Source organism: Spodoptera frugiperda, chromosome 1, assembly GCF_023101765.2.
Source record: "Spodoptera frugiperda isolate SF20-4 chromosome 1, AGI-APGP_CSIRO_Sfru_2.0, whole genome shotgun sequence".
NCBI lineage: Eukaryota > Metazoa > Arthropoda > Insecta > Lepidoptera > Noctuidae > Spodoptera > Spodoptera frugiperda.
This window is the reverse complement of record NC_064212.1, coordinates 490,598-515,639: the sequence shown is the minus strand read 5'-3', so window position 1 is coordinate 515,639 and position 25,042 is coordinate 490,598. Positions and strand designations below refer to the sequence as shown.

The following is a 25,042-nucleotide window of genomic DNA, read 5'->3' as shown; positions in this document are numbered from 1 at the left end:
AAAGGCGTGACGTTACTTTTTTGTTTTGACATTATTGTTAAATAGTCACAGTGAGATAGATAAACAATTATTATACTCATACATATCAATGAACCTGGGAGCTTCCTACGTGTGTGTGTGTGTCTGTGTGTGTGTGTGTGTGTTTGTGTGTGTGTGTCTGGGAGACATCCCGCTGTGCTCCTGCCATAAAATGTGCATTTAAATGACACTTCATTAAAATTATACGACCTCCTTTGTTATCCTCGAACTAAGTTAAAGATTTTCAAAATTATTACCCATTTCTTTAGACTTTTTACGTGCAACATTACACATTTTTATGATGTTCAATCTTTTATAAAAATGTATTTAGGGGACCGTCGAATTGTGCATGCTCTATATTATTAATACGAGTGACACATACTACATTAACTAAAAATCACGGTTTACTCACGTACGTTAATGGAAAAAAGCTCTAGGTACTAGTTTCGAGTCACAAAGGGACTCTTCATCTTGAGCAGTGCGCGCAGTCTACTGGTAGAGCTCGTGTGACTTGAAACGAGTAGAGCTTTTCTCTATTACCGTGATTTTTAGTTAAGTTATTATAACTATAGATATTTATTTAAATTCCTCAAAAATAACATTTTTAAATACTACAAAATACAAGATAAAATATTTAAAAATATAAAAAAACCCCCGACAAAAAAACTTAATTTCCCTTTAAAAAGTAAAAAATAATAAAAGAAACTTAATCTTAAAGTACCTAAGAATGTACTAATAATTCTAAAAAAATACGTCGCGTTGGGGGACCGCTCCTAATTATTTCTTACTTATCTACGATTTGTTCATAAGTATCACAGTATCACATGCTTGGTGTTAACATTAAAGTAAATTGATGTTTAAGTACTTAACTATAACGCAGAAATTAGAAATATAGCGGTGCGGGCGGCGGTGTGCAGTCCGTATTCATGCGGTCCCCCAACGAGACGTATTTTTTTTTTAGAATTATTAGTACATTCTTAGGTACTTTAAGATTAAGTTTCTTTTATTATTTTTTACTTTTTAAAGGGAAATTAAGTTTTTTTGTCGGGGGTTTTTTAAATTTTTAATTTAATTTTTTATTTAATACTTTTTATAGGTAGGTTAGGTTAAGTTAGGCTTAGTATATTACATATACTTACTATAATTTCGATTCTTGTTAAGATAATGATTACATCTAAGGTCAAGCTTGTTCGCATTAATTTTTTTTTTTTTACTTATTAATTACTAGTTTTTGTTTCTAAAGGCTAAAGATTACATTGGTGCCAGATTTTTTGTTTATAAAACAATGTTAAATTAAAAAAATATATTTTTGTTATTATATTTTTATTTTTTTCATTTTTTTATTTAATTTTTTATTTTTGTTATCACGAAAAAATAATATCTTTCAATATATTCTTTCAGTGCGGTTTAATTTGAGACCCCATCCCAGTATATTTGCAGACCTTCGGCTAACCTCCCCACTTTCACCGCCCATAACTTTAAAACGGCTCAACCGATTTTCATCAAACATGTCTAAGAACACTCGCACATAAGTCCCCTTTCATACGAAAAAAACTAAATTGAAATCACTGCATCCGTTCGGGAGTTATGATGCCACAGACAGACAGACAGACAGACAGACACGTCAAACTTATAACACCCCTCTTTTTGCGTCGGGGGTTAAAAATAGGAGCCGACCAGTAGCGGGGGCATGGTCCAAGCCATATATATAACTATAGATATTATTATAGATTTGATAATTATATAGATGTTTGCCCTTGAAGCCCTTGTCAATCTTAATATGTATTTAAGTTTATTTTCACTAATCTAATTGTCCACGGGGAAGAACAGGCGTTATAATTTTTTGTTATCAGATAATGAATTCTACTAAATTTGATATTAATTGGTACCTAGTACCTACATTGCATTAGATAAGTCTCCTACGCACTATAGATACCACATCTATAAATATTGGGACTAAACAAAATATAATATTAGTTTTTAAATTGATATGGTCACTAACACTAACATTAGAACTTAAGAAGGGATATTTACCGGATCATCCGTGATCATGGCGCTTGCAACAGTGCCAAAATATCGGAAACTCATAGATATAAATAAACATGGTAAATATCCCGTCTTAAGTTCAAAATATAATAGTCTGATAAATAAAGAAAATAGTTTTTAAATAGTCTGTACAACGTAATATCATTAGGTACGTGCCTCACAGCCGATGGACTAGACGCTTTGGGCTCACAGGGGCCCGGGGCCCTGGCCTGGGCGCATCGTGAGAACTTCACACACCACGATCTTGTCTCCCCAACCGGCGCGGGCGCCGACAGCTCTTATCACTACTTCATTATTTATTTATCATTCATTAGTATCAGTTCTGTGAGAATACATCGTCACGCCTATTATTAGATTGTGTTTGGAAATACACAGCAACTATTTTTAATTTTTGAAAGTGTACAGGGGTACGGGGCTTTAATGAAATCGAAAAAGCGTGTTTAAACATTATTTAGCTTTAAATTTTCCGGAGCTGCGGACTACCTAGCAGGTTTACCGGGGCTCCGGCTCGACAAGGAGTAGGAATGGGGTGGTTTTTAGTCAGTAAGAGTCTGATACTCTCTCTCGCCTCGCCCAGGGCGGGAGAAGTCACTGGATGATTTTCTCCCCTCAAAAAAAAGCTTACAATTTTCAAATACCAGTATTTGTTATTATTGAACTTAAGAAGAGTAGTGAGTTCTCTAGTGGTAGACTTGATGAATTTGATACAAGGCTTGTTGAACCTTTTCTTAACTTTTGATTGCACGGTTGGCGCGGTAGCTGGGCAACTGGCTGCCGTGCAACGTGTAGCGGGTCCGATTCCCGTACGGAGCAACTCTTTGTGTGATCCACAAATTGTTCCTTCGGGTCTGGGTGGCATGTGTATGTGAACTTGTATGTTTGTAAACGCACCCACGACACAGGAGAAAATTTAAGTGTGGGGCAACGTTTAAAAAAAACACTAATCGTGAACTGAAAAGGTATAGTGTGATAATGTATTGTGTCATGTGTACAATGTACTATTAGAGAAGTAGTTTCCCTCGCTAGGCGCGGCGGTATGTGCACTGTGCAGCCCTAGCAATAACTTTATCCCTGCATCTGTATATGGCGTTACACGTAAGGGTTTCCTTTTGTGATCTCTTCTCATTATAAGTTCCAAACTGGTGCTGATCAATGCACAGTAATGTGCAGCCCTTTCATGTGCGGCGACCCTTAACCGACTTTTTACACTGCACGACACGACTTACCGTTATCGTTGGTACCGGACAGTAGCAAAAGCTTGGCAGAGATCTGAAAGCTTACTAGCTTATAACTCACTGTTGTATTCATTGTTAACTAGTGGTCGTCTAGTGGTCGAAATTCGACTATATACGATTTAATTTACAATACCGCTTAACATACGTTCAAGGATAATTTTTATTTAACATTGCTATTAGTTTTGTAAAATTCAAATTAATATATTCCAGCGCATCAGAAACAGGAAAACTCTATTCATATGAGACGTGAGAATATCATAGCAATGTCTGTCGATTTTGACGTTTTGTCAAATACGATCAGATACTATGCATGGTAGTGTGTGTAATGTTTTATTTATTGATTTAATGTACTTTATAAGCATTATTTTTGAAAAATATTAGCGTTTTCCATTTCTCCTAAACTATAAGTGTACCAAATTGTATGCTCCTACGTCCGCGCAATTTTCGTAAAAAGGGGTCCAAAGTTTTTGCATCACGTATTAATATATAGATGGGAATATTGTAATATCAAAAGAAAACAAAATGTCTATCTGTCGGTCAGTCGTCTGGTGAAGCTATAGGTATACTATATACTTATATTTAGTTTACCATCTGTTATCATTCCTTCCTTCCTCACATTCAAGTTCATTTCCGAAACCAAGAATGGGACTAATAAACTAAATAAGCTGATGTAAAGTAAACTATCTACTCGTATGATACCCAATGTCCAGACTGAGCTGATAGATAAATAAATCATGCAGATTATTATTTTATGATTATTATTTTAATACGTCACATTTTTACCTAGGAATTAGACGATAGTGTAACACGATAAAATAAATTTCATTTTCTTCTATACATTTAGGTATAAAAGTCACAAGTCAAAATTATTTATTTCAAATAGACCAAGAAGGCACTTTTGAACGTCAAAGCAAATAGTTATTACAATTTTTAAAATAAAACAAAATGTCTGGCGGTCCGTCAGTCCTCTAGTGAAGCTATTTGCTCGTTCCAAAGTGTAGATTCCTATGGAGGAGAACGAGCAAGAAACTCCATAGGTTACTCTTTTTCAATCAGATTCACAATACAATATATTGTCATAGAGCCGGTACCATTACGAAGATGTTAAATAAACAGGCGGTAACATTAAAAAAGGAACAAATCAACGATAACTCTTTCTGTATATTTTCACTTCACACTTAACTACAAAAACTAACCACTTAATTCTTACGTACAGAACAAAAACATCGTGTGGTGTAAATGGGGCTCATGCGCTTGCGCCGGCTCCTAATATGGCGGCGGTAACGAGCGGGCCATACACGGCGAAGACCTGCCGTCTCACTTATACGCTCACCGCTGAATCATTCTAGTTAAAATAGAATTTTCGTAACGATTTAAGTAAAAAATCTAACTACTGTTCCTACTTAGTGACTTAATATTCAATGTTTCGAAGGAGGATGCAGATCCTGGTCCCAGCAGGCAAAGCACAAATGCAATTTTGACGTAAAATAACATTACTTGGCGATTGATAAAACTACCATGTTTAATAAAGAATAAAATCTTAGTCCGTTCAGAGGAACGGACTAAGATTTGGTACATGGTGCCATAATAACTTTAATTCAGCTTAAAATTACCTATCCAAAAAGGCAACACACGTGGAGCTACGGACTACCTAGCGGGAGCAGGAATGGGGTGGTTTTTAGTCAGTAAGAGTCTGACACTCCCTCTCGCCTCATCCAAGGCGAGAGAAGTCATTGGATGATTTTCCCCCATAAAAAAATATGTAACACACATAGCTATTGAAAGGTGGGACCAGATTTCATAGAAACTATGGCATCATCCTTTCAACCTACCATACCTCCATAGGTGAAAAGCCCATGGAGTTGAGATTAGTCCAAGAATATCAAGCAAGAAGACAATTGGTAGGTAACTTGATATAACAAACTAAAACTTAGTCTACATAACTATGACTGTAAAGTTGTCAATGGACCAACGCAATATTTTAATCATATACACCGAATAATTACAACAATCCTAAAAATGTTTACTTTGACCAAGAATAAATAAATGAACTTTGTGTAAAAGAATTAAAACGTACATAGACATCGCAGCTAGCAGTCACTTAATAAAAACTTCACAAAACATCACGGCATTTGAATATAACTTAACACTAGCTATTAAAAAAAGGCCTCCATTCATAACACAGATGAGATGAGAAAAAAACTGGAGTGCGCATGGAATAGGTTCCCTTCATAAAGAGCCGCGTTGACGGACAGACCCCCCCTCTAATGGCGCTCCTACCATTCCTCATTTCCCACACAATCAGTACAAAATATACATACATATGTATTATAATTATATGAATAAAGTGCGTAGTTTGGGGGTCTGTTTGTTCAGTGATGGAAGGGCGTTTACTCCCAACGATACGATTGAGATACGATTGCCATTCCGTCATGATTATATAGCAGCATCGCGCGGAGGTAGCTAGCTATCTCCGCGCGATTTCAACCGCTCTGCTTGGCTCCTATTAGTCATAGCGTGATGTTTTATATCCTATAGCCTTCCTCGATAAATGCACTAACCAACACAACAAGAATTATTCAAATGGGACCAGTAGTTCCGGAGATTAGCGCGTGCAAACAAACAATCACCTTTATAATATTAGTATAGATTATTCTGTCGTTTTTGTCGAAATTAAAACTAAAAGATTACAATAACTATAAAAATGGGTGCTGGATCATAATGATCACTTTCCTTAGGGAACTTTACTCTCTGTTCGCTTATAATATAAACCACTTATCACTTATCCATCGTAAGTTGTATAGTAAGCAAAATAAACTTCCAAAACCTAATCCCATGACAGAATAAAATTATTTAATCCTAACTACTGATCAATTCCAGTCACCCTGTCCCACCCAGAAACGGGTAGTGATAACACACTCAACAATTTTACAATCCCCGGCGAACACATAGCTCTTTGTCCGACTTTAACGATATTTTTACGACAACTCGTGTGTTTGAAGGTTCCGACGAACCAATAATGTGTGGGGGCTGTAAATCAAAGGGTCGGCTCATAAATAAGCAACGTTAGATTGTTGAGAGGTCATTTAAAGAGACCAGAAGTGTATGAAACGTGCGACGACCTTTAGGGCTGGGAATCATGATAGTTAGTTGTTGCATTTTTTTAACGAGCAAACAGATCACCTGATGGTAGGCAATCGCCGCCGCCCATGGACACTAGAAACACCAGAGGCGTTAGAAGTGCGTTACCGGCCTTTTGGGGGTTAGGAATTTAAGGGTTGTTGGGGAATGGGAGCTCCGGTAACCTCACTCACACAACGAAACACAACAAAAGCGTTGTTTCACGTCGGTTTTATGTGAGGCCGTGGTATCACTCCGGTCGAGCCGGCCCATTCGTGCCCAAGCATGGCTCTCCCACACGCAATAAGATGTAGTTATTTAAGTTTTAGTAGTTTTTAAATTAACATAGCATGTAAAATCATAGGTAACGTAACCTGAAAGATAACAATGCAATGCAATTAACTATGTGTCTTATCATTGAAATAACTATATGAAGAATCCATTGGAAAATGCTTGATAGTGCATGATGATAATAATAGGTAGGTAGTCACTATGAAGTTCGCATTGCGTTTAAAACAGGTAGTTCGTGAATATTGCTCATAACATTACATACACGACTCAAATATTTACATACTTTCATTTTACTTAACCCTAGAAAGATAGTCTGCGTAAAAATGACGCATGCGTTTGCGAAATATAGCTCTATCTTTCTTAATAGTGGGAATCCATAGATGTGCGTTTAGGACATCTCATTCGTCGCTGGGAGCTTCCATATGGCGCACTTGTCAGTAAGGTAAGTGTAACCGATTTTAAGATATAACGACCGCATGCGTTAAAATTACGCATGATTATCTTTTACGTGACTTTTATGATTTTGATTAGTATAATATTTTTTTATTTTTTTTTGATGTTATTGTAATTGTATATCATTACTAACATTAACAGTTTCTTTTATAGATATTGGTGCAACAATGGGAAGTAGTAATTTGGACGAAGACCGTATCCTGGCCAGTCTCATGCAAAGTGACGACGAGCTTCCCTGTGAGGATACCGATAGTGAAGTAGGTGACCATGAGAGTGAAGATGACGTGCAGAGCGATACAAAAGAAGCTTTTATAGATGACTTAGAAGTAGACAGAAGAAAATACTGAAGAACCTGTAGTAAAAAAGGGAATTTACTGTACTTTTTGCCCTTCTAAAATAAGGCGAAGGGCATATGCGTCTTGTAATGTGTCAAAACTGTTTGTAACTGATTTTTTTAGAATTCTATGTTCATATAATATGTATAGGATATTGTTATTGTTGATTATGTGAAAAAAAGGCTGATTATCATGGTTAAAAATAATTTATAGCAGAATAAGTAAATGTTATAAAGTTTATTTGATTTATGACTGAAGTTTATAAGTTTGGTTATTTTTTATTAAAAAAATATTTATAAATATATTATCTGCAGTTTAAATTATTCTTATATATGTGTCAATATATATAACATACAATTTTATTAAAATAAATTAATAAACACCAACCTACAGCTAAATAAAACACATGCGTAAATTTTACGCATGAGTATCTTTTCCGTACTACACAATATGATTATCTTTCTAGGGTTAAATAAGCAATCTTATTTCACTACATAGCATAAAACAAAGTCGCTTTTTCTGTCCCTATTTCCCTTTTTAAGCTTAAATCTTTAAAACTACGTAACGGATTTTGATGCGGTTCTTTTTTAATAGATATAGTGATTCAAGAGGAAGGTTTTTATGTATAATACATGCAGAATATATCATCGTTGCTCCCATGCGAAGCTGGGGGGGTCGCTAGTATATTATAAATGCTAATGATTATTAGTTTGTGTGTATGTCTGTTACTAAATCACTTCAAAACGGCTGAAGAGATCAGAATGTAATGTAGAACAGGGTAGATTATGTTCTGAAATAACACATACATTTTTTATCCCACGGGAATGCAGACAAAAGCTGGCAAAAGCTAGTTAACTATAAGTTTAAAATTAAGAAATCTTTTAGATAAATGTCTAACTGAGAATATCAAGATGTTTTTAAGCGTGAACGAACAGCTAACAACATCGTTTCATGGTCTTTTTATGACTACAAGGACCACTATAAGAAGACATGAAAATAAACAAGTGTTTACTGATAACCCATTGATATAAAGATTTAAATGTTTCCGATAAACAACTTAAAACTAATGACTAGAAAGTAGGAATCCATGTTTGTCATTAAAATGGTTTAGGGAACATTCCCGGGCACAACACCAATCCTTGTCTCATTTTATAAGAAAAATGGTATTCGGACACATCTACGACATTGTGGCCGAATTTCAAACTTATGTTTTAAACCTTAAGGTTTATAATGACAAGTTATGGGCGTTAGATGTGTATTCAAGAATATGTAGTAGTTAAGGGTAATTTATGGCATGTGTTGGGGTCATTGTAGTCAATGGGTAGGTAGGTAATTTGGTAAAATAAAAATATTTTATTATGTAGCTATATTATGGTGATGCTTTTACCAATAACAAAGTTCCAACAACCCTTAAATTTCTAATTCCCAAAAGACTTGTAACGCTTCTAATGTTTCGGGTGTTCACGAGCGGCCGCGATTACTTACCATCAGGCCTGCTTGTTTACCGGCTTATACCATATAAAAAAGTAAAAACAAATAAATAAAAGAAAAGTTCACAAAATCACTGAAAACGAAAGTCACATAGATACTTAATTTCAGCATTTCGTACTTAGTTATTTAATGGATTTTTTTTATAGAACACCCGGTAAACGTGCAGACGTATCACCTGATGGTAAGCAATCGCCGCCGCCCATGGACACTTAAAACAAGTGGGTTGCCGGCCTTTTGGCTAGGAATTTAAGGAACGGTTACTAAACCCAGTCCATAGCAATTGGTTTTCATATAAAATCGTTACTAAGGAATAGTTTAAGTAATCATTAAATGACTTTGAGTACGGCAGTTAGAGACACAACTTCATAATTTGCTCTTTTTACCGTGGTTTGTTTTTATATGTGATAGCTACGAATTTCTTTTTTTTAATCTTTGAAGTACGGACCCTATGCCCTTTAAAAGTGAGGTATGTGTCAAACGTGTGTAAATAATATCGTTCTCACGTGCACGCATATGGCGTTAAGCAATATCGGAGGAAACGCTCAACTTCCCCATTGTGAACCGCAGTCGGTTCGCTCACTACATACCGAAGCTGATTACTGCGCAAGGTATAAGCGGACGCGATTTAAACAACAACGACTCCGGCTCGAAAAGCAGGAGTAGGAACGGGGTGGTTTTTAGTCAGTAAGGGTCTGACACTGTCACAGTCTGATAATTGGATGATTTTCCCCCCTTAAAAAAATCGATCTGTTGTAATTACTTTACTAATTGCAGACCATAGACATTTTGTAGAATGACATTGGTCAATAGCTGTTAGTGTGAATATTGTCTCTGTCCTGTATAAATAAGCTGTGCCACTTGTATTCTCCCTCTTGTTTCTGAATTATGGACTTGTAGCTCAGTCGTCGTTTCATTTAAAAATAATGTTTAAAGTGTGGGAGAGCCATACTTCGGCACGAATGGGCCGGCTCAACCGGAGTGATACCACGGCCTCACAGAGAACCGACGTGACACAACGCTTGCGTTGGGTTTCGTAATGTGAGTGATGTTACCGGAGGTCCACATGAGACCTCCCTTCCTAATCTTCCTAATCCTCGATTCCCCAACAACCCTTAAATTCCTAACCCCCAAAAAGTCGGCAACGCACTTGTAACGCAAAGAGTCGTCGTCGATTTTAAGCATACTCAACATCATTAATAATTGACATAAAAACGCTGAATGCTTGTAGCTCGTGGCGCAGGTCTCGAACCGGCTAGTGTTTGTAAAGTAAACAGAGCTCCGATGGTCTCGTGACGGCATCAACGCCTGCACTCGCCTAATTAACGATGCGTGTGGCCGAACCTGGGACAGGTATCTGATGTGCTGCCAATCACCTAGGACCTAGGACCTAGAGCACATGTCGTGGAATCTAAACTACACTGAAATTGGTTTGTCCTGCTGATTCTATTCATGACGTACTCAATTTTTGTCTCTCGAATACATTTATCTACATACAAGATGAATTAAATGAACCTCTGCCGCTAGTAGTGTTATCCGTTCTTGAATCAGTTTTTATGAAACTAAAACTATATTCTGAACCCTTCACAAGGGAACTGGTCTTCGTGTATAATAGTTTGTTATCCCGTCAAGCGAGTTCTACCATTTGCATTCATTGCTTGCTAGCGAGAGTGACAACAAACATGAGTGCAAGCAGCCCACAATTTGTAAGATATTCAAATAGTATTTTGTGGCGGGTTGTGACGACACAGAATTGACTGACTGACTGACAAATACCATTACTTAAGACTATGTAACATAGTTATTGTTAGTAGTCCATCAGGTGGGATTGTAGTCAAGCATTAGTTTTTATCGAATAAAAAAAAAGTTAATGTTAAAAAAAAAGTTAAGAAAGAGTGAGTTTATTGTCATACCATACCAGGCTCTTTGGTACTACTAAGAAAATCGTAATCATACAACCATAAAATATGGTACTTTTTCCGACCCGAGATCTCCAGCTCAGAATCCCGGTTGAAGTCACATGATCAATGAAGCAGTCACATGATCAATGAGGCAGTCACATGATCAATGAAGCAGTCAACATCAAGCTTACTGTTCTGGTCCAACAGCCCCCGTCACAATAGTGTCCCATTGGGCATTGTCCCTGGACAAACATTCAGTGACTGCAAACGAAAGCCAAGAGCTCGCAGTAGCGGACTAACCCTTCTAGAGAGTCAGCACAGTGTGCTACCTGCACCCAAACCATGTCCCCAGAAGTAACACTGTGGCCCCAGCTGGAACACACAAGGTTCAACACGGGTCCAATTAGTCCCAGGAAGGTGGAGGTAATTGGGATAAAACCGGTTCTAAGACCGTCTTACTCGATGGTCCGGGTTCGAAACTTGTGCGTGTAGTTACTTCTCAATGGAATTTGTATGTATAATTGAGTGTTAATTGGAAAGTTTTGTAATATTAGATGGGCGTGTTTGGGGTCCGTGTTCACAAGTATCCACTCTTCTTTATAGGCCTCATATCGTGACGGCCGTCGCTGCGTGTTTATGATTACGATATTACTTAATGCGGTATTCTTTTATTATTTATTAATGCTATGTGTTTCTAATACATACCATATTGCCTATAAGTATAACTATGTAAATTCATAAACTGTACATAAAAGCCTATGGACGCTGTATCGTTCGCAGTTTCTGTTCAGTTGTCATTTTCACCAACACAACTAAGAAGTTTATTGAAGTACGTAAATGCTATCTACATATTTCTACAATTCTATTCACCTTTGTGATGTATCACATTTTCTTACAACCGATTGTCTGATTGAAGCATTGCTCCGAAAAGCCAGAAACAGCTGAAACGGCACAGGTACACTTAGTCACAGTCGCGTAGTGACAGTGAATCATATGGCCTGGATCTAGATATAAATATATCGGTACACATCGGCCGCCGACCGCGAGACGAACTGTCGCGTGCGAAACTGTACTGAAATAAAACAACTTGTGACACAGCACTCAGTATTTACCCACGTGCACCTGAGCGCATGCACCAATGGGCCGGAGTCGGAGTGATACCAGCTCCACACAAAACCGGTAAAAACGACTCCGAGATAACTACATAGTCAATGAAAAGTCTAATAAAGTAATAACTGATTTTGCCCGACCCGCCTCAGGAAGTAAATGTGCTTAATAGGCTCCTATTAACCTCAATTACATGCAAACCTGACTACAACTGCAAGAGATTAGCTTAGGCTACCTCGTTGGCCGAGTGGTTGCAAGTACGACTGCCAGGCAAGGGGTCTCGGGTTCGATTCCCGGGTCGGGCGAAGTATTACTGGGCTTTTTTCGGTTTTTTCGAAAATTTCTCAGTGGTAGCACGGAGTCTGGAAATGTGCCCGGTATATGGCAATAGGCTCACCACCTACATGGGACTTACAACTTAAATTGTGAAAAGTGGGTGTACACAGGGGCATTACGTGCCATAATGTGCACCTCTGCCTACCCCTTCGGGGATTAAAGGCGTGACGGTATGTATGTATGTATGTAGATTAGCTTAGGATACTCAAACAAACTTCTGATTTGTATATTTTTTTATTAAATTTATTGTGCACAATGTGTACATAATGCCACGGGGATTCTTTCTTGTCAACCTTTAAGTGCTGCGGAGACAATACGGTAGGTGAGTCCGACATGAAATTTTAGATAATACATAATAGTTACTAACATTAGAACTTAAGACGGGATATTTACCATATTTACCATATTAATTTAGGTCTATGAGTTTTCAATATTTCGGCACTGTTGCAAGCGCCATGATCACGGATGAACTGAAATATTGAAAACTCATAACTAGACATAAATAAACATGGTATATATCCCGTCTTAAGTTCTAATGTTAGTGTTAGTGACCATGTCAGTTTAAAAACTTATAATACATAATAATTGATAAATACTTAGATAGATAAGATAAGATGTAATAGACATATGACATACAAATAGGAACATACAATAATATATTTTTATTAATACAAATTCACTTATATACTTACTACACATATATTTGTTTATGACTAAGTAGATAGTTACATAATTCTAAGACCAATTAGTTCCCACCCTTCAATCAATCAATCTGCACAGGATAGAGCATTTAAATACGTCAGAAATAGAGTCTAGTTTTGTGCACATATTATTATGTGTAAGTTAATTTTTAATTTACTAGTTATACCAGATTGTAGTAGATCCGTTAATTATACAAAGAACTATCGACAGCTACACCTTATTCAGCCAATGGAAGGCGACCGTTGGCGCCTGGTTGTCAAAGAACAAATAATTACTCAGTATGTCGAGGCCAATGTCAAGTATTGGCCAGAATTAATAGCCCATCTAATCTCTCAATCGATTTAAGTTTCAACTAACTATAAGACATGGATTTCAATACAAATAGTTTATATTCAGTTCTTATAGTTATTCACGTTTTTATTGAGTCCTTACGCGACTCAGGCGACTACTTAAGAACCAGGCTAGTGATAAGAATATAAGTACTAGGGTTGTCCTAGGTCGAGTATCCTGTGGCTACAATACAGAGCAGTGTTTCACTAATGTGTTAAAGTCAGTCATTCAGTTATTTATAGCTTCGTTGATAACTAGATCAACGATTGACAAACGACGTGAAACAAACAGACAAGCCGTGGATGGTGAATTAATGTTTCTCTTTGTCGATGTTTCCTTTGCCGTTGTAAATATTGATAGTTGTTGGTGGCGTCTGTTGCTGACGCGTCCGCAGCCAGCCCAGACATAGCGTCCTAGTATTTATCTAGTCGGATCTCGGATCCTCCTGTCAAACACAAACGCTGGATAATTGTAGACCCCGACACAGTGCGAGCTCGATACTCGATCGTTTCTCACGTAGTAAGTGTTCGTGCTATCCAACATCAGACTGCGTTTAAACAATTAAACCCATCTCTTCCGGCGACTACTTGTACCTGAGTTATGATTTCCATACAATTTGCTCAATGGGCTGCTAAAACTAGGGGCGCAGAATAAATAGTACTCGACGACACACGACAGGGGGGGGGACGCACTCTACCGATATAGACTGCCTGACACAACACCGAAACATCTCACTTCTCCCATTGCGAGCACATTTGTCAACTTTACACTTCCTGACATAAGAACCAAAGTCCCTTGCGTGCACAGAGTGACATCTGACGGGGTTCGGAACTGTGCAAGCTGAATCATCGGTCACTTACCCCCACGTAGTTAGAAAATAAATTTTCTAGATAAAACAGTTTTGTAGTGAGTACTGCTGACATTGTTTATGTTTCCGATTTATGTTATTTATTTTATTTCATGGATCTCGGTAATAGTCATTAAGAGTTGGCAACGAAATCGGTTTCCTCCATGAGTGTACGGGTCATTTACGCTATTGATGTGCCGGTCATTGTCCAGCATAGTTTTAGTTTGCGGCTAAACTCGCGTTGCTAGATTAAACCGCCACTGAATATAGTATCTTTGTTAACCTAGGTCATGGTCTTATCTCATAATAATACATATAATATGTCACCTCAGAGAAGGTAATAAGGTACATTTCTAAACATTTGACCTGCATTGGATAAAAATAATAAAACGTTTTTTTTCCTCGTTTACATTTAAAGTGGGCTCCCTGTGCGTCGATTTGTTCCTCATAGTCGTGACAAATGTTGTTTATTGGTGCTTAAAGCCGCACAGTGCGTGCTGGGCGCCGGGCATGGGGCATGTGTTGGTCAGAAAGGCACACAACACACAACAAATCATTGAAAGAGTCGTTCATTTCAATGATTTTATAGGGATCTGTTGATTCAGGATCATTCAAGATACACGCACACGAAGCAAACACGACTGTGGCCCACAATCCAGTATAAGTTACAACAAGTTTATATTCTGCGTTGTTGTTATATTTCCACAAATTATTCATCCGACTACTTAATAAATTATTCCATACTCTAAGTGTTTACCAACAACTATTTAATGAAGTACCACTTGAGCGTTGCTTTCAACCGGTGTTAGTGCGGTAGGTAAATAATTACCGGCTCGGGTAGTTCGGCCACATAATAGGCCCTAATCATACAAGACAATAGACCTTCCCCGAAGGGCCTACCTGCTCACCCAACAATACGTTTCACTAGTCACGGGTACAACGAAGTGTGAAATACCGTTAAAACTTTTAACTTCAGATTGTGGAGTGCGGGCCGCTGCTAAATTGGGAAGAGGACATGTTTATTGGTTTGTTTTGTCGCCATTTTAAGTGTCATTAAAACACAATATTTTAGGGAGCAAGGTAGGAACTTTCCTCATTTGTAAAACGATACAGAAATTATGAGTAAGTGTATCGTTGTGGGTACACTTCGATCGATTTGGTTAACTATAAAATAATTTTGTCAAATGGCAAGTCTCTTCCACGGCAGCTCATTAATTAATTAGGTCATAAACGAAGACGTTTCACTCGTTCGCATGTCAGTGGGCGAGTCTGTGGTCTGCGTGTGCGCATATTAATAGCTGCTGGAGATAAAGTGACGCGCCAATGAGACCATAAAACAATAATTATGAATATTGTAGCAGTACAGGCAGGACTATTGTGTTTAATGATAAGATACAAGAATGACAACGGCAGGAGTACTAACTAGTTTTATTTATGTTTTAATTTCTTAGGAAAATAGTTAATAAATGGGTACTACAACAATCGAGACGGGATTAATTTAGTAGTATTACCTAATTTTAAGAATATTTTAAACATATATACTTATTTCATCTCGAAAGGAGATTTTATCGGATTGCCTGAAATACTGCGACAACTTATGAATGCAATTAATTCCTGTTTCGCTATGTTTTATGGCAGCCACACACGATCCAGTATACTTGCGCAAGTATACTGTTTATGTTACATTACTTTTGTTATGTATGTGCTTTGTTTTGTTTAGTTAAAACCAATTTCTTCTTTTATCATTTCATTTTATAAGTAACTACGTCAGTTACTTTGATTGGTTGTCCCCGTTGTGGCAGTTAAATTAAATAAATAAATTCATTGTCAACATGCAAACTCGTCTATCAGTTTTATGTTAGCGCTCAAAACGTCAATTTCCTAATGCTGATTGATTATAAATATCCATGTCAGTTTATTCTAAATCGTAACTAACTACATGACATAGTTACCAGGAATTCTTGATTTTTTTTTATTCATAACAGTATCCATTGCAAGTAGAGTTGATAATATCTAAGTGCATAGAATGCAACCTGTTCAGCCGATGCCCGGGTGCAGATCGCAAGATTATGATGTGATTCTGTCGAAATGTCGCCACTCCTGCCGGTGTCGCTGTGGCGAATTAAATAACTTCCTTGCTACTAGTTAATCGGTTGCCTAATTATTATTAGTTGGTGCACTATTTAGTTTGTTTTACAAGAGTTCTTCTATAAGAGAGGCCTGTGTACAGTCTGAACATAATGATGTAACTACCTGTCTAATTTCTTGTCTGAAAAATGTTGTTTTGATAGTTAAGTGAGTAAGTAATTACTGATCAGGTTTTTCAATTAATCATTAAACTTCTAAATAATAATAATGTTTCACTTTCCACGAAATTAACGAATCTTTCGGGAGAGGATAACTTTATGTCTTATTGCCATAATTAGGGAGTAGCTGCATCCTCACACGCATCAATAGTCATTAATATGAGGTCACAGATCATGCTCAAAAATTAAACTTTAGAATTACCGTCGTACTCAGTCATTTAATAGTTAGTTACTTAATCCAGTCCTTCGCAATTATAGTTATTCGATACAAAATCGTTACAGAGGAATAGTTTAAGTAATCATTAAATATATCTGAGCGGCAGTTAGACTCATTAGAGCATGAAACCATAATGTTTAAAAAGGGTTGTTTGTGCGTATAACTACAGCATAGTAAAACTAACTGCTCTTATTAACCAAAAAGGGGGCAATTACGAATCAATGGAGCATCTAAAAGAAGAACGGTGTATAATATACGTAGGACTATTACGATTTACATAGATACAATCTTCGATTGTATAAATATTAACTTGTAAAGTGCTCCATTCAGAGTCAATGGTCCGAGACTGTGGTCATTGTAACCACACGATTACTAGTTCATCTTCAATTTTATTAGCTTGCACTGACACTGATCATGACCACTACAACTGTGCTCATAATATTCCCTACACAGATCTTTCTTCATAATGAAATGTGCCCAGTATATGGCAATAGGCTCACCCCCTATTACATTGGACTTATAACACAAATGGTGAAAAGTGGGTGTACATTGTGTAGCGGCATTACGTGCCGTAATGTGCACCTCTGTCTACCCCTTCGATTATAAAAGGCGTGACGTATTTATTTATCTTTCTTCATCATCAGCCCGGTCTTGTCCAATGCTGGCCATAGGCCTGAGCTAAGTGCAAGCACGGCTTAGCGTTGGATCCCGCTACATAACTCGTTTGTTACTCAACTTTTTATGCTCACTTACATAGGCACTAGGTACGTGTTCTCTGTTCCTGCTAAATAGGTGAGGCACTCGTTGCTTCGTGTGGACTAGTTATATGTTTATGGGTTGGTATGGCTAGGTGCTGATGATATTTACTTAACTACTACTTTTCTTATAATTTGTCGAAACAAGTACATAGTTAGTTAGGTAGTAATAGGTGTAGGAAATGTGTAGGTTCTCGTGATAAATTTGTGTGTATATTAGTAGATAGGTCAAGACAAGCAAATTACCTATTTCCTATTTCTTCTCTTGTCTTCTCAATGAAACATAATCAGTTTTCATTATAAGCAACGAGATTTAGACCAGATTTTTAAGATTTTTCTTAGAAATTGGCAACAACGAAATACTTAAGCATGTCGTAATTAAAAACCAGGTTGAGGTATGCTAAGTGGGTAGAAGGAGTATGGTATGGCACGCGTGTATGGGTAGATAGATAAACAAGGTTTCCGGGAAAGGCTCGCGATCGCGGCCGCCCTGCCGGAGCGCCGGACTGCGGGCCTGATGGTAGCTGCCGCTAACCAAAGGATTAATTAAGTTGATAAAAATAAAGCTTGTAAACCTAATCAGTGTATAGGTAGGCTGATATTATTTTTGGATAAGTAAGCTAATTGCTAATGTTAATGTTGGTACTGGTAGTAGTTATCTATTTTCTTACCAGGCGCCACTGGTAAATCACAGAGTTTTGGCTAGGTAAGTACCAATACCACCCAATACGCTATAGGTACTAGGTACTTACACTGTATTCGCAATTCATTACCATACATTCCGTATATCACACTGCGTACAAATTAATTGTAACTGATCATGAGCCTTTATTTATTTACATACTTAAAGGTATCTGCTTAGAAGTGCTTTAACATTACTTCATACTTTACTAACTTCTACCTAAGTAATCTATTCTATCTAATTTAATTATCACATTAAAATATTTTAAAGTTATTTTCCAGTACCTAAGTGTTTATTTATTTAATCTTTAATGTACACAATACAATAAAATAGTGGTACATAAGGCGAACTTTATTATATGAGGATGTTGAGAAAATAAAAGTACTGGGCACCAGGTTACTTGTATGACTTGTAACCATCAGCAAATATATATATAGATATGGTCTGATCTTTAGGTAATCACTACAGTAACTAGGTAATCTATGTGTCCTGCTGAAGGATTACCAATATTAAATAACTTAGGGACTAGAGGGGTCCTTAGGTTTAGGGTAGAGCCTTATTTAACCCTTGAAGGTATTGTTTCAATAGCTCAGCTTTCAATGTACGGCTTCAGCTCAAGACAATGGTTATTGCAATTCCTGTTGATGTTTATTGCGAGTCTGATGCCGTGTTAGTCACTTACGAGTTTACGATAGTAGAACATTTTATGTCCCAGGAATTAGGCGTAGTCTAGGCTAACGCTTGAGACTTAAGAAAAACTGTCGTTAGATAATTTACGCTAAGTAACTAGGTGTTTTAGAGATAGATATATAAGTAATCTAAACGTTAAATTGCAGAGCCTTTCAGACTCTAAAGGGTACTTAGTCAGGTATCCTTGTTAAGGATTGTTTTTATTAACACATTGAACGCCGCGGTGGTCACCGGTGACCGACGTTAGCGAAGGATTTGCTTTCAACAGTTTTCTATTGGCAGTCAAAGACTTAATTATTGTAAAAGTAAGAACTTCTTACCAGGTTTATGATGGCGGTGTTTCTTTCCTTTGGCGGTGACAGCCACCACCAGCAGCGCCAGCCAGAGACCACGCCACCGCATCCTAAGTACCTAACATCACACTACACAGAAAAACTCGAAGATTTTGCTTCAAAACTCCAAACTATTTATCTAAAACTCACGATCGAACACTCATTTCTTTTCAGTATTTATTAACACACTCGTCAGTCAAATATTACTAGTTGTAACAAGTGTTGTTTACAACATAAAGATAACACAATAAGTTTCAACTTTGTGCGTGTTAAAGAAAACACGAAAGTTTTTAATGTTTACGCACGAAGTAAAATCCGAGAGTACAAGATCAACGCGCGCGACACCGCAGCCACAGAAAGCTTGTGGTCGACTGACGAGCTTTTGTACTTTGTACGAATAGAGCAAGAAGCATGAGACGGCCGAGCCCGGCTTCTTGCCGCGAACCGGTAACAAGCGGCCGGCGGCGGGCGGCGGCGGGCCGCGCGACTCATGAAAACATTGTACAACACACAACAAAAACAACAACTTTGAGAAGCTCAACTATCGACATTAAGTTTAATTCAAATGAAATAAGAGTGATTTTGTTAAAAGCAATTGATTTTAAACTAGTTTTCATTCATCACATTACAGAACATTGCGTGCGTGCTTTTTATTTACCTTTTGTTTTCGAAGTTCAAAAGCTCTATTTTGTTTGCGTATTGGATTACAAAACTGGTTTGGTATGGTACCGCTACTCGACGCCAGATGACAAGCGAAAGATAATTTTATTTATTAATCGCTAACTATTGATATCATAAATACATAATAAAAATTAAAGGTGTTATTAAATTTATTTTTATAACTTAGTACTTTACTTTCTTAAACCAACTTTATCGAACTAATCTTAGTTCAGCGCCATCTATCGGGTAATAGTGACTACTCTGCTAGTTGCCAAACTCAACTTATTAAGTTTGCGTAAAAAAACCTAGATGGCGCTCTGCGTGCCATTTCAGTATTTTTTTGTAATTTTATTTTATGCCTCTGATTTAAACTACTTCGTTGATCGTTTAGAAATGACGGTTCGATTTCTGGGTCGGACAAAATACTATCAGACAAAGTAATCAGAATACGGTAGGTATGTGGACATACACCAATAAGTTTACCTCTATATTATAAGTGCCATTACTTGTAAATATTACATTTATGTCAAGCCTAGACTAATTTACATTTTTACAATTAATGCTTACAGGCGACCATTAACCTATACGTTCTGATCATGTTATTGATTAAGGTGTCACCTATAAAGTTTTTCCGAATATCGAAATTCTCAATGATACAGAGTAGCTTGCTACCTACAAAATTAATATAGTAGATAGTCTTACATCTCATGTCTCCATAAGTGACACACTAACAGCCGAAATGAAATGCTACTTAATGTTAAGTTGTACTTAAATATTGCTGCTTCTGTCATTTCATAAAGAATTTAATTCTCTCCTTTCTCGATTCCTAAATCCCCAACCCAGAAGAGACTCCAGTTGTAGATAACTCCTCTGATGTCTATGCCCAGCAGTTGTCCTTAGACGCCATTGATTGCTTTTACCATCTGGTAACCCGTTAGCTCGTTGACTACGCTACACCATAAAAAAAAACCTACGGCCGCCAACTCCTTGTATTCTTTAAAAAAAAACGTTGCCCTAAAATAGTATTTTCTCCTGTGTCGTGGGTGCGTTTACATACATACAAGTTCACATACACATGGCGACCAGTCCCGGAACAACAATTTGTAAATAACACAAATAGTTGCTCCGTGCAGGGATCGAACCCGCGACACGTTGCGCGGTAGCCAGTTGGGACCAGCTATGTGCCCCATACACTGCCAATTCAGCCTGCTAATCCACAATCAAGTATTTTCCATTTTCGGAAATTCTCAATAATAGCACGGAGTTCAGAAATATGGCCGTCCTGTGGACTCGCTTCCTATTGTACGGGATTTATAACATGGCGGGCGAACAGATTGTGTTAGTGTAAGTACCTATATATTTATGTACTTTACAGGAGGCTGTCATTGTCCAGTAAGAACATACGCGCTACATCACCAGTCACCGCTACTCTCTACAACTGACTGCTGACGAGTGCAGGTCACAGTCTCAGTACTAGCAGTACTTGTCTTCTGTGCTCGCAGCAACAACCAGCTGAGTGCTGGATTGTTTGTGTACTTATATCAATGTGGGGTTACAACTAAGGGTAGGAATAACAACAATGATCAAAACTCATACCAAAAAACTTATTTATTTGACGATTACAATTATTCTATAATATCTATGAATAGTCGCAGAATTACAACGTGTATACAAACAAAGGATGAGGAGTCGGGTCGGCAAATACAACCCAATAACATACCAACGATAAGCCAAAAATGTTTAATGTCATATCGATAAATTTACATTGCGTAACACTGCTGGCCGGGGGCGGGCGGGCCCCCCCCTGCGGGCCCCGGGCCGCTAGACGAACCACTCGTCCTTGTGCGGCGCGGCACTCAGGCCGCCCGCCGCAGGCGGCCCGCCCGCGCCGCCCCGCACGGGCCCGCAGGGAGCTCCGGGTTTCCCGGCAGTCGCGTCGCGCCTGCTTCTGCGCCCGCGCCACTGCCGCCGCCATTACTGCTCGCCAGCTCTTGCACTGCGCGAAAATAAGACCAGTCAGTACTGAGCGGGCCGGCTCGCTAGCCGCTGAGCGAGGCCTCGCAGGAACATGGCGCACTCACAATGTAACCGTGTCCGCTGCGTAGCGGCGCGGCGGCGGCAGGCGCAGCACGCCGCCGTGGCAGCCGCTCCCGCCACCAGCGCCGCCGCGCCCGCGCACCCCGCCACCCACGCACTGCCCGCGCCTGTGCCTCCGCTCTCTGACACAAACATTCTCGATTCATTCCAACTGGTGTCGACTACACTACTTGTACTGCTACTACGACTACTAGCCCGGAAGCTTCACTACTATCTACATTATAAGCTATGGCGAGTATATTAGCCCAGGCTGCGCTCTACAGCTCTACGCACTACAAGCGAATGCACACACGCACTCGCTAACCTGGGCACAGCGTAGCGGTGTCTTCGTCGGAGCCGTCGGCGCAGTGATCTACGCCATCGCAGGTGAGGTCTGCGCTTACGCAGAACTCACGCTGCTTACACCGGAACTCCTTGCACCCATGTTCTGGAACAACGGTGGGAAACAACATCAAAAATAGAGTGAACTCGTTAGATGTGCAGGTGACACGTGGCTCGAGATCTACATGGTACATGGACACATTATATAATGCTGACTCTTTGTTTACAAGACTAGGCTTCTATCTCCGTGGATAATGAGTGATGGATATGATGACGTAGGTACAATAAGAAAGATGTTACAATAAAATGGTCAGGAAAAGACATGTAAACATCACACGTTGATTATCTTGATAATAATGGAAAGTTTTCCTTCATCTGAACATGTTTCATTCCATGCTTTTATGCAAAGTCGGATCACTGACCAGCATCGAAGTTAGAACAATATTAATGATATAATCTAATCCAGAAAAGAAACTACAGATCCGTTTCTATAAGCAGGAAGATTACTTTTATATTTCTGGGCAAACGATAAAATACAAGAAGACGGCAGTGCGCCGGCTCGCCAACCAAGCGAACTGACCCGAAATCTTGATTCTGATTGAAAAAGGAAAACATATTTATAAATTGCGGCTCGCCCTCACAGAGCTGTTCATTGTCGTGTGCTGGCTCTGTGCATTATTATCTACAGATTAGACCTCTTACAACAACAAGGTCAACAAGAGAAATCTAAGAATCGAAATAAGTTTACTACAAGAGTAGACATCATAAAGTGATCTTGATGAAACATTAATAGTAGTTATGTATTGAAGTTCTTATTGAGTATCTTTACGATTGATATTTTCAAAAATATTAGTACTAAACCAACTGGTCCGTTGAATAAATATCGCTTATCAATTGAAAACCCCTGTCACAACCGGACAATCAAACTGCTGACGCTGTGTTGAGGGAAAATTGGGTATTCATCGTCGGAAAAATCCGGCCAAAGACTCGAACAATGGCGGCCTGTAACGAGCCGGCGAGGCGGCGATACGCTGCGATATGGAGGGCGCTAATCTCCCGTCACAGCCAGCCTTTAACGAGCCTTCTCAAAATGTTCAACAGCTATAAAATTTCTTACAAAATGAAGCAAAACATTCGGAGAGGAGATGCTCACCGAGACACTGCTTTTGATCTCCAAAGACGATTGTGTCTCGCGGCCTACCTCCCTGACGACTGTGCTACATGCACGCTGGGGGGAGGGGGGTGTGTCTGTGTACACCGGCATGTATGAAATGCATTGTTTAAATGTTATCCCGGCGTGCCGAGCGTGTCGCGAAGCACGTTTTTGTTGCATAATTCAATGGCAGGAACGCTTAACATATCCTGCTTTGTGGGACCAAGCAGTTGCGTTCGCAGGAATTTTAAAACTGCCAGCCCGGGCCCGGGTACCATAACAAACACTTGACTTATTGTTTCAAAATGAAAGGTTCTAATTAATAAAGAATTTGTATAGGAATACCAGCCAGTGGGTACAAAGGAAATTGAGCTGCCAACAAAGAGCGAAGATGTTCATAATAATTTGCATCGTTTTTATACAAACAACAAGAAGTTGTTGCAACATATCCCATCGCCAAATATGTTAAAGTAACTTGCAGTCGCAGTTAAAAGTTTCCCAAACAATGTAGTGGAATAGTGTTTGGAAGTATGCAAGCGGAGGTGCAGTGACTGTGGTCGCATCGGCTGGACCGCCGTGAGGGGTCGCGCGTCTGTCTCCCCGCCCGCAACTATCTCTAATGGGGTAAACTTGTGAACTTCCCACACTTCATTATCGAACGTGGAGCGATGTGGAGCAAGTTGCGTCAACAGTCGACATTTTACCATTATGTGTTTGATATATCTCAGAATGAAATTAAATCTTAAAAGTAGAACTTTAGATTTAGACTTAAAAGTGTAATCTGTCCATTCTGCTTGCTAATTTTAAGCTAAAATTTTGAACATGGTAATATGGAAAACAGGAAATTAAAGATAACGGTTTATTAAAACGACTTGAATAGTAATACACAAGTATCTGATGACCACTCAGAGAACACAAGGACAGTTAGCGCATCGATTCACTCTTCCAATAATGGTCCATAAATGACGTTTTCAATGCTGGCGCAGAGAAGATCTCTGGGTTTCAGATTTAATGTCCATAACATAAAAATGATACGAGATTTCATTCACGATGGATCTCTTTAATGGTGGAAGTTTATGGCTTTGATAATGCGAGTCGTTGCAGCCGTATTGTGTAATGGTCTATGGCTGCTAGCTCAGCTGGCCGCAGACTTAATGCAGGCAGCTCTTGTACATGGTAATTAGGTGCGCGGATCAATCTGATTGTGATCGTAGCTTCGAATCCAAAATAGAGTTGAATTTTCTTTGCTATTGACTGTTGCTGTTTACAACTAGTCGATCAATGAAGTATTCAGACATACAAAGAGTGAGTCATAAAATTAAATAACTTATGATAGATTAAATGGATCGGATAATACTTTGGAAAGTACTGGAACAAGTTGATCAAAATTTTGAGAAATACTGACGTAATATGTAAGGATTATTTGCGTTGAAAAATACATAAAATTGTCCCTACGAAGGCGGCGAGCTGAATAACACAAAGCTGTTTATAAATACGATGAACGAGATAACTATGTGACATGGGCAAACATTTCTTATTAACGCAGAACAAAGACGGGCCACCCGAAGCCATCCGAAATCGTCGAAATATGTCGCGTCGCAATAAAATTCCCATTAAAAC

The 25,042-nt window shown here is 38.5% G+C and overlaps 2 protein-coding genes across 4 annotated transcripts in view; both read right to left on the bottom strand.

Annotated features, from left to right (window-relative positions):
* LOC118273145 (laminin subunit alpha-2) overlaps window positions 1-19,564 on the bottom strand; it is a 139,948-nt gene extending 120,384 nt beyond the window's left edge. The window contains exon 1 of one of the 2 annotated variants that reach the window (XM_050694763.1): window positions 19,180-19,564. In XM_050694763.1, the coding sequence (XP_050550720.1) occupies window positions 19,180-19,261 (82 nt within the window). In that variant the 5' untranslated portion in view covers window positions 19,262-19,564. The remainder of the gene's footprint in view (window positions 1-19,179) is intronic. The other variant, XM_050694757.1, reaches the window with a different exon arrangement.
* Window positions 19,565-21,444: 1,880 nt separating this feature from the next.
* The window catches only part of LOC118273031 (uncharacterized), a 48,576-nt gene continuing 44,978 nt past the window's right edge, over window positions 21,445-25,042 (bottom strand). Inside the window, exons 4-6 of one of the 2 annotated variants that reach the window (XM_050694808.1) lie at window positions 22,253-22,375; window positions 21,933-22,070; window positions 21,445-21,847 (exon numbers count right to left, since the gene is read on the bottom strand). In XM_050694808.1, coding sequence (XP_050550765.1) covers window positions 21,708-21,847; window positions 21,933-22,070; window positions 22,253-22,375 — 401 coding nt within the window. In that variant the 3' untranslated portion in view covers window positions 21,445-21,707. The remainder of the gene's footprint in view (window positions 21,848-21,932; window positions 22,071-22,252; window positions 22,376-25,042) is intronic. The other variant, XM_050694819.1, reaches the window with a different exon arrangement.